Below are 13,529 nucleotides of genomic sequence, written 5' to 3'. Positions count from 1 at the left end.
AAGTTTCGTTATTTTTTTTATTTGTTTCATCCTTCTTTGTTAATCTGCCTGCAAATATCGCCATTCAATTGCTGAATAAAAATCAGTAAAATTCTTGTCTATGAACGTTTAAATCTATAATGATTATACAACTTATAAAAGCCTTGACTTTTTTTTTACAGAGTTATCTCGAACATAGCAGTTGATCTTTGATCAATCAAAACGTTCCCCCAAATTGTAAAAAGGAACATGATTGTTACCATGTGCATTCCACTAACTTTGGGGCACAAGAATTTGATTGATTATTTGAAATATTTTGCGGAAGAAAAGCAAAACATTCAAATATCCTATTTAAAAAAGTTCAGTTAAAAATTCCATTTATAAGAGAGACCGAGGCTAATTGTCACAAAAGATAAGTTGATATTATGTCCCGTTTATGTATTTATGACGAAAGAAATAATAGAAAAATTACCGTAAAATATTTTTTTTATAACATAGATACTTTTAACGTAGTTAACACTTTTTTTGTCCAAAACATTTTTCGATTTAACGCAGTATAACTGAGATATGTGAACCTTTAAAATAGAATACTCTGCATGTAACTAAATAAATAAATAAAATATATATGTATAGATAAACGCGCATCTCCACGACTTTAATAAATCTACAGATATATTAAAAACTTTCATTTTTTGTATATGAGCTTGATAGCCATTTTATATTGCACATCGTGTGACGCGTAAGGTATTTTTGATTCGAAAAACAAAGGGTCCACATGCGTATGCGTTAACCGCATTCAGACGCGTGTAAAGCAATCGAGACGAGCACTTACGGTGGCTACCGTTCGCGGCGCATGGTAATCAGGTGGCCGATTGATTAGCCGACAAAGTACCGCCGACAAATTAGAAGAATGCCATCTACGCGTCCCTGTTCCCCGCAGTTTATCGTACGTGTTACCACATATGCGTACACGCACGTGCTCCCACGTATCCTCGGGCCAGCATGTGTGCGGGCGTTATAGGACGTTTCACGAAAAACTGCCCGGAGATACATACCTTTGCAAAATATATATTACTAAATTATGATTATAACATGTAATCATAATAATAATATTAAAGTATACATATATATTTTTTCTGTAACATAATCTTCTTAGATACGTATTATATGTATATGTATATAGTTTTATTATATGTATTATATATGTATATATTTTTTTATCTATAAGAGAAATTGAAAATACTTATATAAAGTTAAAAAATGTTTTAAACATATAAAAAAATATTTAAAAAACTCCAACTTTCTTTTTGTAAAAAAAAGATTAGTTCGATATTTATTCTTTATATAACTCTCTTTAAATAATTATCCCTTATATTAGATTATCATATCTTTCAAAATCTTTCTTCTTAAATATGTGAATCATCTTGTACATGAAGGTCGCATACAAGTCAAATAAAAGAGAGAGAGATTATCTTGTAAGAAGTCTATCCTTGAAGCAGTCCAATCTCGGTCCGCTCGGTGCATCCGAATGCGTTGCCCTTTGAAGTGTACCGACAGCCACACACGTATCAGTCCCGTCGACATTCCATTTGTCTTTCGAAAAGAAAAATATCGTTATCCGCCCACTCTGTGCTTATGTCGTCGGAACAAGCGAGGGTGTAAGTGGATGACACGATCAGAGGGATCTATGTGACACTTCCGTAATTAAAATTCTATTTAGCAAGAGGAGAACTACAAAACGGAAATCGAGAAATTTTCATGAAGTTAAGACATCTCTTAATTTATCTTTTAACTATATATATATATATATATAGTTAAAAGATAAATTAAGATATGACTTAACTTCATGAAAATTTTTCGATTTCCGTTTTGTAGTTCTCCTCTTGTTAAATAGAATTTTAATTACGAATTTTAATATACACATATATATATATATGTATGTACGAATAGTATTTATAGAGTACGAGAAAGATTAAAAAATTTTTAATATTATAATGAAATAATTTAAAAATTAATACATTTTTGTTTTTACATAATATTTGTATATGAATAAAAGTTTTATAATTGCTAATATAATTTTTTAAGGAAAATAAATTTATTATTACAAATTCTGCAAACAATTTTTTAAATGACAATTTTTAATTAAAAATTAAGATAATTTTTTACACATTTATAAAATTTTTTTTCTCTCTTTACAAACAAATTATATTCCTAAAATAATTAAACTGAAAGATATTATTTACGTACATGTTATATTGTGCATAAATCAGAAAATGGTTTTTAACGGGTTAATGGCGATTTATATAAACTAGAAAGTCGTAAAATTACACTGTCGACACCCTCGCTTAATCGTTGAAAGCGTGTCTGAGCACAAAGGATCCGTTGGAAAAATCATAGGATGTAGCCAGATCCTACAAATAATCCTGTCGAAATGTCGTCGCGCTTCGGTGGACACATAAATGCCAAACTCACTCGAGTATGACTTACTCGCATGTTGAGTCGTCGCGACGACAAAGTTCTATTTTTCTTGTCACTTGCCGGAAAATCTAACTCATTTACAGTAATTCTTTCGTCGCTTATATCTCTAATAACGTTTATATTTCTTATAACACACAGAAATATATATATATACATATATAAGTATATATATCTTTAAATGTTTATTAAAGATATTATACATATATGTGTCAATATACATATATAGTTTTATGAGAATTGATTAAAATATTTAAATAGTATAGATAACAAAAAATAAGTAAACTAATTTATTATTTGATTAAACAATAACGTATTAAACTTTATATTCAATTCATTACGTTTAATATTTGTTACAATATAAATGTATACATATAAAGCGCATAAACGTGTGTTCAATCGAATTTAAGCGAGAAAACCGAGGGAGGAGAGAAGGGTGGAACGATGGATTCCGCGGAGAATACACGAGAGTATTGAAATGCAAAAGGCATAAAATATATTTGAAAGTTAAATACGAGTCAAGTGGCGCCTCGGTAGGGGGTAACCAGACGCGGTGAAGTCGGGGGGCCCTTCTCATACCACGTAGAATTTCGACGATTTCCTGGACCTCTATCTACGTATCCCGCCGAGAATTTTGATGCAGTTAAAATTCTCTTATCTTGCGAATTCGTGCAGGAACGCGCACATTCGTTGCAATGCATTAAAATGCGTCAGTAAGAAGATACATCATACGTTAAATCTCATATAAATTAATATTTTTCGATCTCTTCTAAATATACAATATTTATTAGTTTTAGTTACATTCCAATGTCTTCCTTAAAATCTAAACTCATCTATAGATAGTCAGTCATCTATAGATATTTTATGTTGAATATAAAATAGTAAATAACAATTTTAATTTGTGCAACAATGTTCGAAAAAGATATTTCAACATTTTTTGGAAATTATTATCGTTTATTTTTTAATATTTACAATACAAGAATAATTTAATAAAATCGAAACATATAGATTTCAAATTAAGAACTTATCAAATGCAGAAAGAAAAAGCAAAAGAATACGCTTCTCGAACATAAATAGAGACGACAGAGAAATTAAAGAGATTAAAACAACCGTGAAAAAAAAAAAATGTAAGATCTCGTGGCATTTTCAAACAGTGCAGCAGCAGAAGATAAATCTACTTATCTCCTCTCACTCAAAACGATGATCGAGATGAAGTCAACTCGTTCGTTAGCGAGTTAACTCTCTCGTCCTGGCGCGTCCCGATTTCCGAGGATTCTCCATCGCGGCCGCCCCATTGTTCCGTAGCCTTAATGCGCGCGTCGCTGTAAACAGCACTACAATGGAACAACTTCGTTAGCATAATCGCGTCACAGAGTCACCCGGGCGGCCCCCCGCCCCCGTGCCTCTCCGTGCCGTCGCGGTTCCCTTTCGGATTTTACGGGTGGTTTGCTCGCGCGTCCGGGGCCTCCGCCACCTCTTCGTAGGCGGGCTCGATCCGCTTCTGCGTTTAACCGTCGCCCGTCGAGTATTATTCATTGTCGCGATCAAATCGTTCATCTTCGTATCGAGATTGTCATAGGCGTAGTGAGAGGGGCCATAAATTGCACTTGCCTTCTTTTAATTGGGAAATATTCACAGAAAGGAAAAACAATTTTATTTTTCTCTTGACTTATAATTTTAACTATCGATAAGAAAGATATTATATGTGTGTGTGTGTGTGTGTGTGTGTGTGTGTGTGTGTGTGTGTGTGTGTGTGTGTGTGTGTGTGAGCGTACATATATATGAGCATGGATTGAAAAGTCACGTTAATCGCAATCTAAAAGTGCGCAAGTTAATATTTTATGCCAAGAAGAGCATAATTGATTTTCGAAATTATTGATTTTCATAAAATCATATTTTTGTGATTTCTTTGGCGCTATCATCATAATAAGTACTTAATAGAAATCTATGCATTTTATACCAAGTTATTTTCAAGAATCTAAAGGTAATATTTTTAGCCGGTACTGTATATCTATTTTTTTTTATTAAGAAAAAGTTGTTTCACTTTTAAAAAGAGGGAACATTATGTTGTATACTAAATGTGCTAATAAATTAATATTTTGTATATATGTATATGTATTATAATGCATGAGACAACGTTCTCTCTTTTTGTCCAAAAAGTAAAAGCGAAAAGATATACTTAAAACTGAATTTTTACTGAACTTTCATACACATCTCTTTAGAAAAGTTTTGTCGACGCCGATGGAGATTGCATAGTTCTTAGTACGCACTTTTATCTCCTTTTTTATCTGCTTTTCTCGAAAAAAAAACAGATTACAAGTTGATTGAAATGGATCTGTCTTTTAATTTATTTAATTGCCATAAGAACAAATTTCAAATTATTATAATACACACACACATATAATTGGAAAACTCATAAATTATTGTTAAATATGATGATAGAAATGTATACATATGCGTAACAGATTTTCAAATTGATAACTGATTGATTTAACTTAAAAAAATAATTATTGTTTGTAAGATAATCTTTTGCTAAAAATTTTTTTCAAGTAGTAATATATTATCTATAAATTATGTGGGTGTATACGTGTGCAGCATATTTAGAATCAAAATATCGATTAATTTAATTATTATATAAAATACATTAATAACTTAATAATTTTTTTTCTTGATTGCACCCGCAAATTCTATGTACGGCAATAAAATATTAAATACTTTGTATGCTTAACGCGATGTCGATCGGTAAACTCCTCCGATTACCGACATTAATTCGCAATTATTATAATCCTCAATAACATCGAGGTTTTCGTGCGCTCGATACGTTTCTCTCCCCTAAAGCATCCCCCCGTTCTTTCCGCCTCTCGAACCCCGGGGACGGCGCTCACAATGGAAATGTTAAGCGAGTCGTGGATTTGCAACGCTCGTCACTCTCGTTTGGCATTGGACGAGCGGGGTTCGTGTCTGCGTGGGGGGGGGTTGATCTCGCCTTCTTTTCCTTCCTGTATCCTCCAAATAGAGCCTCTCTCTATCTACCTTGCCCCGTCTAGTTGCGCAGATATTCCATGCGCGTGTGTGATAGCAGCAGCCGACGACCGTGGTGCTTGAAATCAAAACACACCCCAGGGGCTGTCCGTCGATTATTATCGTTTCCACGCACCGCTCGCGATCATGACAATCGCTCGAGCGACTTTTGACGGCACGCCTAATTCGGTACTCAAACCTCAGCCCCGTCAGATCTTCGAGTTAAAAGCGTTGTACACGGGCTATACGTCCCGAGAACGTTTTGACATTCATTTCTATGCGACTGTTCCATCTGTCTTACGTAATTTATATTTAATTTTCATTCATTCAAGTTAGTAAGCGTTTGCATAATTGTGTAAATAAAAAACATTTTGTCTCTTTATTCTTTCAATTAAAATTATCTTCTATATTAACTTTTATTTTTAATTAGGTATATAAAGCTTTTATTTAACTTTGTATTGATTGTTGAGTTAATCGAATCGATAATATTAGAAAAATAATTATTAATTATAAATAAAATAAATTTTTACACGATAAAATTTTGCTTAAAAAATATTATAAAATAAAAAATGTATTCAATCATGTTTAAAGTATGTTATGAGAAATATATATACTATATGTTTCTGTTTTAAAAATTATATGTGGATATTTTTATTTATCAATTCAATATTATCTTTTTTACATTCTTTTTCTAGAATTATTATTATTAAATAAATCAACTACAAGAGAGAAGAGATGATCGTTACAGAGATGAAATGAGCCAACAAGAAGAAATTACGTAATTTCGTCAGAAAAGCGGGGACTCTTTCTCCTTGTTAGTTTCTCTTTCGTGATTTTCTGTGACTGCGGATTCAACCCCCTCAGAAAAATAATCTTTTTCTTTTCATACCCTTCATGTCTCTTTCTCGCACCCTTTCTCTTTTCTCCAACGTCCGCTGCGGATGTCAAAATATGACAGCTCTCTCGAGTCACCACTTTCACGACAAGAGTTACGTCACAAGGGGTTGCTGCGGCCGATCATTAAAGTAAGGGTGCGGTTGTGACTTTTGTTATATAAAGACACTTGAATTCAGTGTTTGGTGAATTCGTAGTGAATAAAATTAATATACAGATCTTTTATTAATGTTTTAACTGTAATTCATTTAGTGTTAAAGCTAATGTTTGTCTTAAATAAATTTTTATATCGCGGAATAGCATTTACGTAAATCATAAAATTCTCGTTTTTCTTAAATCTTAAAAGTATACACAATAAAAAAATTGAAAGGTCGTTCAAAAATTTATATTTTATATACATATATTAAGGAAATAGATTATTTATAAAAATATAAATTGATTATTTATTGCGAGTCACGATGCATAATATATTATTTTCGTGTATAAACTGAAATATAAAGGGGAGTTGATAATCACTGGCGCGCTTCGCTAAGCTGACGGAAGCGGTAAATGGTTCGCAACCAACCCCCTCGACGAGACGCTAATTCATATTCATAGATGTAGCGTTTAGCATTACGCCGTTAAATTCTCCGGAGAGTTGGTTAAGAGACAGAGTGGCTAATATTTCTATTCGTATTTCCGCTCGTTGAGAAAGTGGCAAGGACTCCTTCCACTTTTTTTGATAAATCGATCCGTATATTAATTTTTTACTAATAACGAAAATTGAAAATTTTCAATCAAATCAAAAATTCAATCATTAATAACAATATTAGTTAAGTTTAACAATTAAGTGCAATATATAATAAATTCCTATATAACATATGATAAATATATATTTTTACAAAACTCATGAGTTTACAGAATTAAAAAATATATTGCTTATTGTAAAATATAACTTTTTAAAAATTATAACAATGAAATATTTAAAATTTTATTTTTAAAATAAAACAAAAGGAATTAATTTAATACAATTTCTTCGTTGTGTAACTTAAAATAAAAAAGCTCTCTAGCTTATTTTAATAAGAAATGTAAGAATGTGATGTTTTGGTGTAATTAATTTATTAAATCGAAAGTACGTGATCTCCAAAACAGAATTTTAGAAACAAAAAATGAATTACAGTTTCAAAAAGTATTTAACCTAAAAACACTGTTTCTATCAAGTGAATCCTAAACTATTTCAAAATTTAAGTATTTTTAATTCCGATAAAAAACATTTCGGACTTATAAACACATGAAAAAAATAAGGAAAAAAATTGACAGAAAGAAAAATGTAGCCTTATTAATTTTTATTCAGATTTACTCTTCTTAGGATTAAAACATAATAATTAACTTGAACTTGTGCTATTTCATTTAATTTAAATCAAACTTATACATATGTGAGTCTTATTTAGTTTTATTTTTATTAAAATTATTATTAAAATTGAAACGACTGTTTACCGCTAAACTGGTTTTGATTTTTCAATTACACAAATTAGAATGTTCCACAATAAATAAGTATATGTATATAGCATTAGTAATTTTGTATGTATAACAAACGTTAAAATATGTAAAAAAGAAAGTAAACTTGGAACAATACTTTCAATCTGTTAATTTTTTATTATCTTTTATTTTCATATTAAAAATAAATTAGAGATTTTTAAAAATAATTGATTATATAATATACATCTCTGTCAATAAAATGTAATAATTTTTTCGCAAAATTCGTTAAAATGTTCATATTCCAATACAATATAAAAAGATTTTATTATATGTAACATAAATATATATATATACATATATATATATCTAATTGTTGAATAATTGCAAACATATTTTCTTCAATAAATACAAATGATACAATTAGTACAAAAATTAAATATACCTTATTATTACTACAAGAACAACGTTTCTTATCATTCACATAGGTCCTCCTAGTTTTGATTTTACATTCGATTTACGAAAGTGATGATAGTTCGGGAGTACTTTCAGCAGAAAATCCAACTGTCCAATTTGAGGCTGAAATAAAATATAATAAAGTAGAAAAATCATATTTAGGATTTAGAAATAATAGCAGCATAAAAGTAATAATATGTAATAATTACATATGGCTTGTCATTCATTTCTCTACGTTGACATTGACTTCCATATACTATTGTATTTTCTGGTATTGTTTCTTGTTCTGTCAAGGAACATGCAGCTCCAATAACACATCCATTAGTTAATTCAATTTCTCGACTAACTTGCGCTTTTAAAAAAATATTTATATACAGTAAGTCAATTATAAACAGATTTATAGGTAGTTAATAATGACACTGTATCATTTTTAACGATTCTTATTTCCTAGTTTGACATAAAATAAATTCTACTTGTGTGATTTAATATTACCATCACATTTGTTTGTAATATATTGAAAAGCAATTGTTATAGCTACGTACCTTTTGCTTCTAAAATATTGTTATCGCCAACTTTATAAGATTCACAAACACAATCAGTCTCAAATACATTATAGTTTCCTATTATTTGCACTGGTACAGTTACAGGTTCCGGAACATCGGGTGGCAATCTATAGAGTGAGTGATATTAAATTAGTAACTAGTATGCCACTACACATATTGCAAACGATACAAGCATATAAACTTGCCTATTAGTTATAGTTGCCATCTCTTCAATTATATTGCCTTCTCCTATAATTATTGGACCAGCCTCTGCTAAAATGCATGCTCTAGGATGGATTATAGTTTTAGCGCCAATGGAAATGTCTCCTTTTAGAATACTCTCTTCGCACACTACTGCACCAGGTGCAATTTTTAAGCTATATAAATAGTGTTTATAAACAAAACATACTATTTATCTCCAAAGAAATATCATAGGAGCATCTAATATAATTAGTGTCTTTTATTCTTAAATTAATTATTATTACTCAAAGCATTGATGTGATGCTTATGTTAAAAGATGTCAAATTTTACCGTATAAACATTGGTTATAACTATATGTATATATTTATATATGTTATTGTAAATATGTGCAATCAGATTAGAAATAGACTAAACCATGTCAACCTAACCTCAAAATACATGAGTCCAATATTACAACATGAAGCAATATTTATTAGATATTAAAATTATGATAAAAAGATTGTGTAATGTTATATTTTGATCATTGTTAAACTTACTTGGCGCGACGATAAGAAGAAGAATTGTTAGAACTCATTTTTCCATCCATTAACCGATGACAGTTCCTTCCCGCAGAGTGCAGATGCTATTTATAAAATATCGATTTATCGAAGAATCGCCATTTTCTCTCGATAGTATCGCATAAAAAATTTTAAATTTTGCTTAAAGATATGCTCACATATTAAGATATATTTTTGAAAGAAATATGTTTAGAAAGAAAAAAATGAATGAATTTGAATAAAATTGTTTATAAACAAAATATTAAATGTAGAATTGAACTTAATGGAAATAAAACATATATGAGAATAATATTAAAATATTGGTTATATTTTGTACTTTGAATATAGATTAGAACAATAATTTAATTTTTTTTTATAATACATATAAATTACTTGAATATATTTAGATAAATTGTTATTACATGGGCTTGTGAAAATAAAACTTTGGAAAATCTATTGAGATGTAAAGTGGTTTCCAATGTAATTTTTTTGCGTTGCATCTATTGACTAAATTAACGGATATCACGTTCCAAAATTATAATCTGAAGATGTAAAAAACGACCTTTTTGGATATTTATATTAGAATATCTCAAAGTTCTGACGTGTGTGTGTGCTAAACAAATTCTCAGGGAATGGAAAGTTACTTTTTAAAAGTAACTAGTTACAGTTACTCGTTACCGAGTAAAAAATGTAACTAGTTACAGTTACAGTTATCGCTTTTTAATAGTAACTCGTTACAGTTACCGTTACTTGAAAAATAACTTTTCGTTACTTTTCCGTTACTTTTTTAAAATCAATTTAAAAATGTACTTTTGCATTTTTTTTTTTTGTAATACTGACAAATATATAATTTTATTAAAAAAAAAAACAATGTAGAATGGCTCAAATAATAAATTAAATAAAAGTAAAATGAGAAGGGTTACGAGCCAAAAATGAAACAGTTTATTTCCGATAAGAACGACGATGACAATGTAATTAAATGTATAAATATATATTAGAACAATAACATGGATAAAACAAGATAAAAACAAACGACGTTTCGACACTTATTGTCATCGTCTTTTAAACTGTTTCGCTTTTGGGTTCGTAGCCCTTCTCATTTTACTATTATTTAATTTATCTTTTAATTTCTTTTAAACACAATTTTGTAATTCTAAAATCTGTAAAATATGCAGCAAACTGAAATATTTGTATGTCCTATGTATTACATAGAAGATAGAAGTGTAAAATAATTACTGAATCATGACAGCCGAATGTCTAAGGGCTTTCAAGTCTTATTGATAAGCGCTATAAATAGCATGTATCCAATCAAACCGTGTTCAATCGTGTGCAAAGTAACGACGAAAGTAACTGTAAATTTCGTTACCGTTACCCAAAAAATGTAACTCGTTACCGTTACAGTTACCAAAAAAAGAAAGTAACGCAGTTACCAGTAAAGTTACCAAAAAAGTAACTTGTAACTGTAACTTCGTTACAAGTAACGAGTTACTTCCATTCCCTGCAAATTCTGTAGCCAAATTCAGATGCAGTGCAAAAATTACATCGTAAACCACTCTCTACATCTCAGTTGAACAAACCTCGCAGGCCTATGTTATTATTATATTTAAATTTATATTTAAATTGTCAAAAAATAATATCGTTGACAAATTAAATGATAATAATTATAAAAAAGTTGTTATTATATCTTAAATTATTAAAAGGAAAAGAGAATAAAATTATAATTGTTCAATATATTGATTAGAACTGCCAAATAAAGTAAAAAAATAATTTTTTAATATAATATTTTAATTTTGATGAACAATAAAAAAAGGTTTAAATTTCACTAGTGTCTTTCGAAATTATTCTTAGTTGAAGGTAACAAGTAAATTTTAAAAAATCATCAAATATTTTATATTCTTTAGGCAGTATTAAATTTCACAATAAAAATGATGTCTAAGGTTCATTTATTCAATGGTATAATAATAATATATAAACAAATAAGGAAGTACTTGAGCAATATTATAACGCTATCATAAATAAATTTTAATGAAAAATAAATTTCAAACATTTATGAGATTAAATATATGATTTTTTAATCGTTAATCACTTCTTGTTAAAATCTTGATTTATATTTATTAAGATGTACACATGATTAAAATGGTTTACTGTTATAATATAATAAAAATTAAAGGATCCCTACAATGAGAACGTTATAATGTGCAAATATCGTCTGTATTCATTTAAGCGATATTTCAGGGATACGAGAGAAAAAGGAAATCTCGCGGTTGTGATTGCGCAACAAAAGGGATAATGTATTCACACATGAGAAACACATGAATACCTTCGTTTAGATATTTAACATAACTCTATATTATCCGTCAACTTTTATATATATATATATTTATTATATATATTTTTTATATATTATATATTATAAAATTTAACTCCAAATTGCGATAATAACGTCTAATTGCAACGTGCGTGCGCGTGTACGTGTTGCGCCTTATTGTACGCGTGTATGTGTGTGTGTGTGTGTGTGTTATGTATCTGTGTATATGTGTGTTCGCATATGTATATGCTTCTGTGAATGTGTACGTGTGTATTCGTGTTGCTCTCGAGTAAAGGGGATAGAGATGTGAGCGAAGAAGGGTCGTAGATGGTATGCATCTTGCATTCGCGCGTAACGTGACTGTGTACGTGTTTGATCTACAATTAAACGAATCCTACGCACTTACTCATTAATCGGCAGAATAATATGCATTTCTCTTAATTTTTCGCTATTAGTATATGCAACCGTCCGAAAGCGTGTCAGTCGGCGCACCGTGACGGATTTGCCGTCGCTCTCGTCGATCCTTTCTCGATTGCGTTTGGTTCTTTCGGATGCATATTGAGACTTTTGTCAGCATGTTGTTTACGTAAACGAGCTCATTCTAATCTCGTTAATAGAAATAATTAACCTTGTCTACTAATTAATTTCGACAATAGTAACGAGATTAATCAGAACGTTTACGTTTTAAAAACGCGATTTTAAAAAATATATATTTATCAAATATTTCAATACTTGATTAAAAAAATGAATTTATATTCTTGTTTTTAAGGGGAAGTTTTATCATTAATTCATTAAATGTCTAAAAAAGATGTAAAATAAAGATAAAAATAAAATTGTTTTTTTATAATGTCTGGATGGTTTCATCTTCAATAAAAAATTAAAAAAAAACAGGCTTAGTATTTTTTTATACAATAATTTTTAATCAATATTATTAATATGATTTTATTTAGCAATTATGTGTGCGCGCGCACTTGTATGTGTGTGGAAGCAACAAAAATGTAAATATATTTAACATAACTCTATATTATCCGTCAACTTTTATATATATATATATTTATTATATATATTTTTTATATATTATATATTATAAAATTTAACTCCAAATTGCGATAATAACGTCTAATTGCAACGTGCGTGCGCGTGTACGTGTTGCGCCTTATTGTACGCGTGTATGTGTGTGTGTGTGTGTGTGTTATGTATCTGTGTATATGTGTGTTCGCATATGTATATGCTTCTGTGAATGTGTACGTGTGTATTCGTGTTGCTCTCGAGTAAAGGGGATAGAGATGTGAGCGAAGAAGGGTCGTAGATGGTATGCATCTTGCATTCGCGCGTAACGTGACTGTGTACGTGTTTGATCTACAATTAAACGAATCCTACGCACTTACTCATTAATCGGCAGAATAATATGCATTTCTCTTAATTTTTCGCTATTAGTATATGCAACCGTCCGAAAGCGTGTCAGTCGGCGCACCGTGACGGATTTGCCGTCGCTCTCGTCGATCCTTTCTCGATTGCGTTTGGTTCTTTCGGATGCATATTGAGACTTTTGTCAGCATGTTGTTTACGTAAACGAGCTCATTCTAATCTCGTTAATAGAAATAATTAACCTTGTCTACTAATTAATTTCGACAATAGTAACGAGATTAATCAGAACGTTTA

At 30.0% G+C, this 13,529-nt stretch overlaps 1 protein-coding gene across 1 annotated transcript; it reads right to left on the bottom strand.

Moving 5' to 3' along the window:
- Positions 1 to 8,304: 8,304 nt before the first annotated feature.
- On the bottom strand, positions 8,305 to 9,636 carry DCTN6-p27 (dynactin subunit 6). Its single transcript, XM_018543762.1, has 5 exons — positions 9,560 to 9,636; positions 9,029 to 9,199; positions 8,823 to 8,950; positions 8,490 to 8,632; positions 8,305 to 8,403 (listed from the first exon to the last, which is right to left on the bottom strand). Exons 1-5 carry the CDS (start codon positions 9,607 to 9,609, stop codon positions 8,305 to 8,307), a joined length of 591 nt encoding a protein of 196 aa, XP_018399264.1. The 5' UTR covers positions 9,610 to 9,636.
- Positions 9,637 to 13,529: the final 3,893 nt, after the last annotated feature.

Source organism: Cyphomyrmex costatus, unplaced genomic scaffold (genome assembly GCF_001594065.2).
Source record: "Cyphomyrmex costatus isolate MS0001 unplaced genomic scaffold, Ccosl1.0 scaffold112, whole genome shotgun sequence".
In the NCBI taxonomy this organism is placed as follows: domain Eukaryota; kingdom Metazoa; phylum Arthropoda; class Insecta; order Hymenoptera; family Formicidae; genus Cyphomyrmex; species Cyphomyrmex costatus.
The sequence above is the reverse complement of the archived record's forward strand: the minus strand, read 5'-3'. Positions and strand labels throughout refer to the sequence as shown.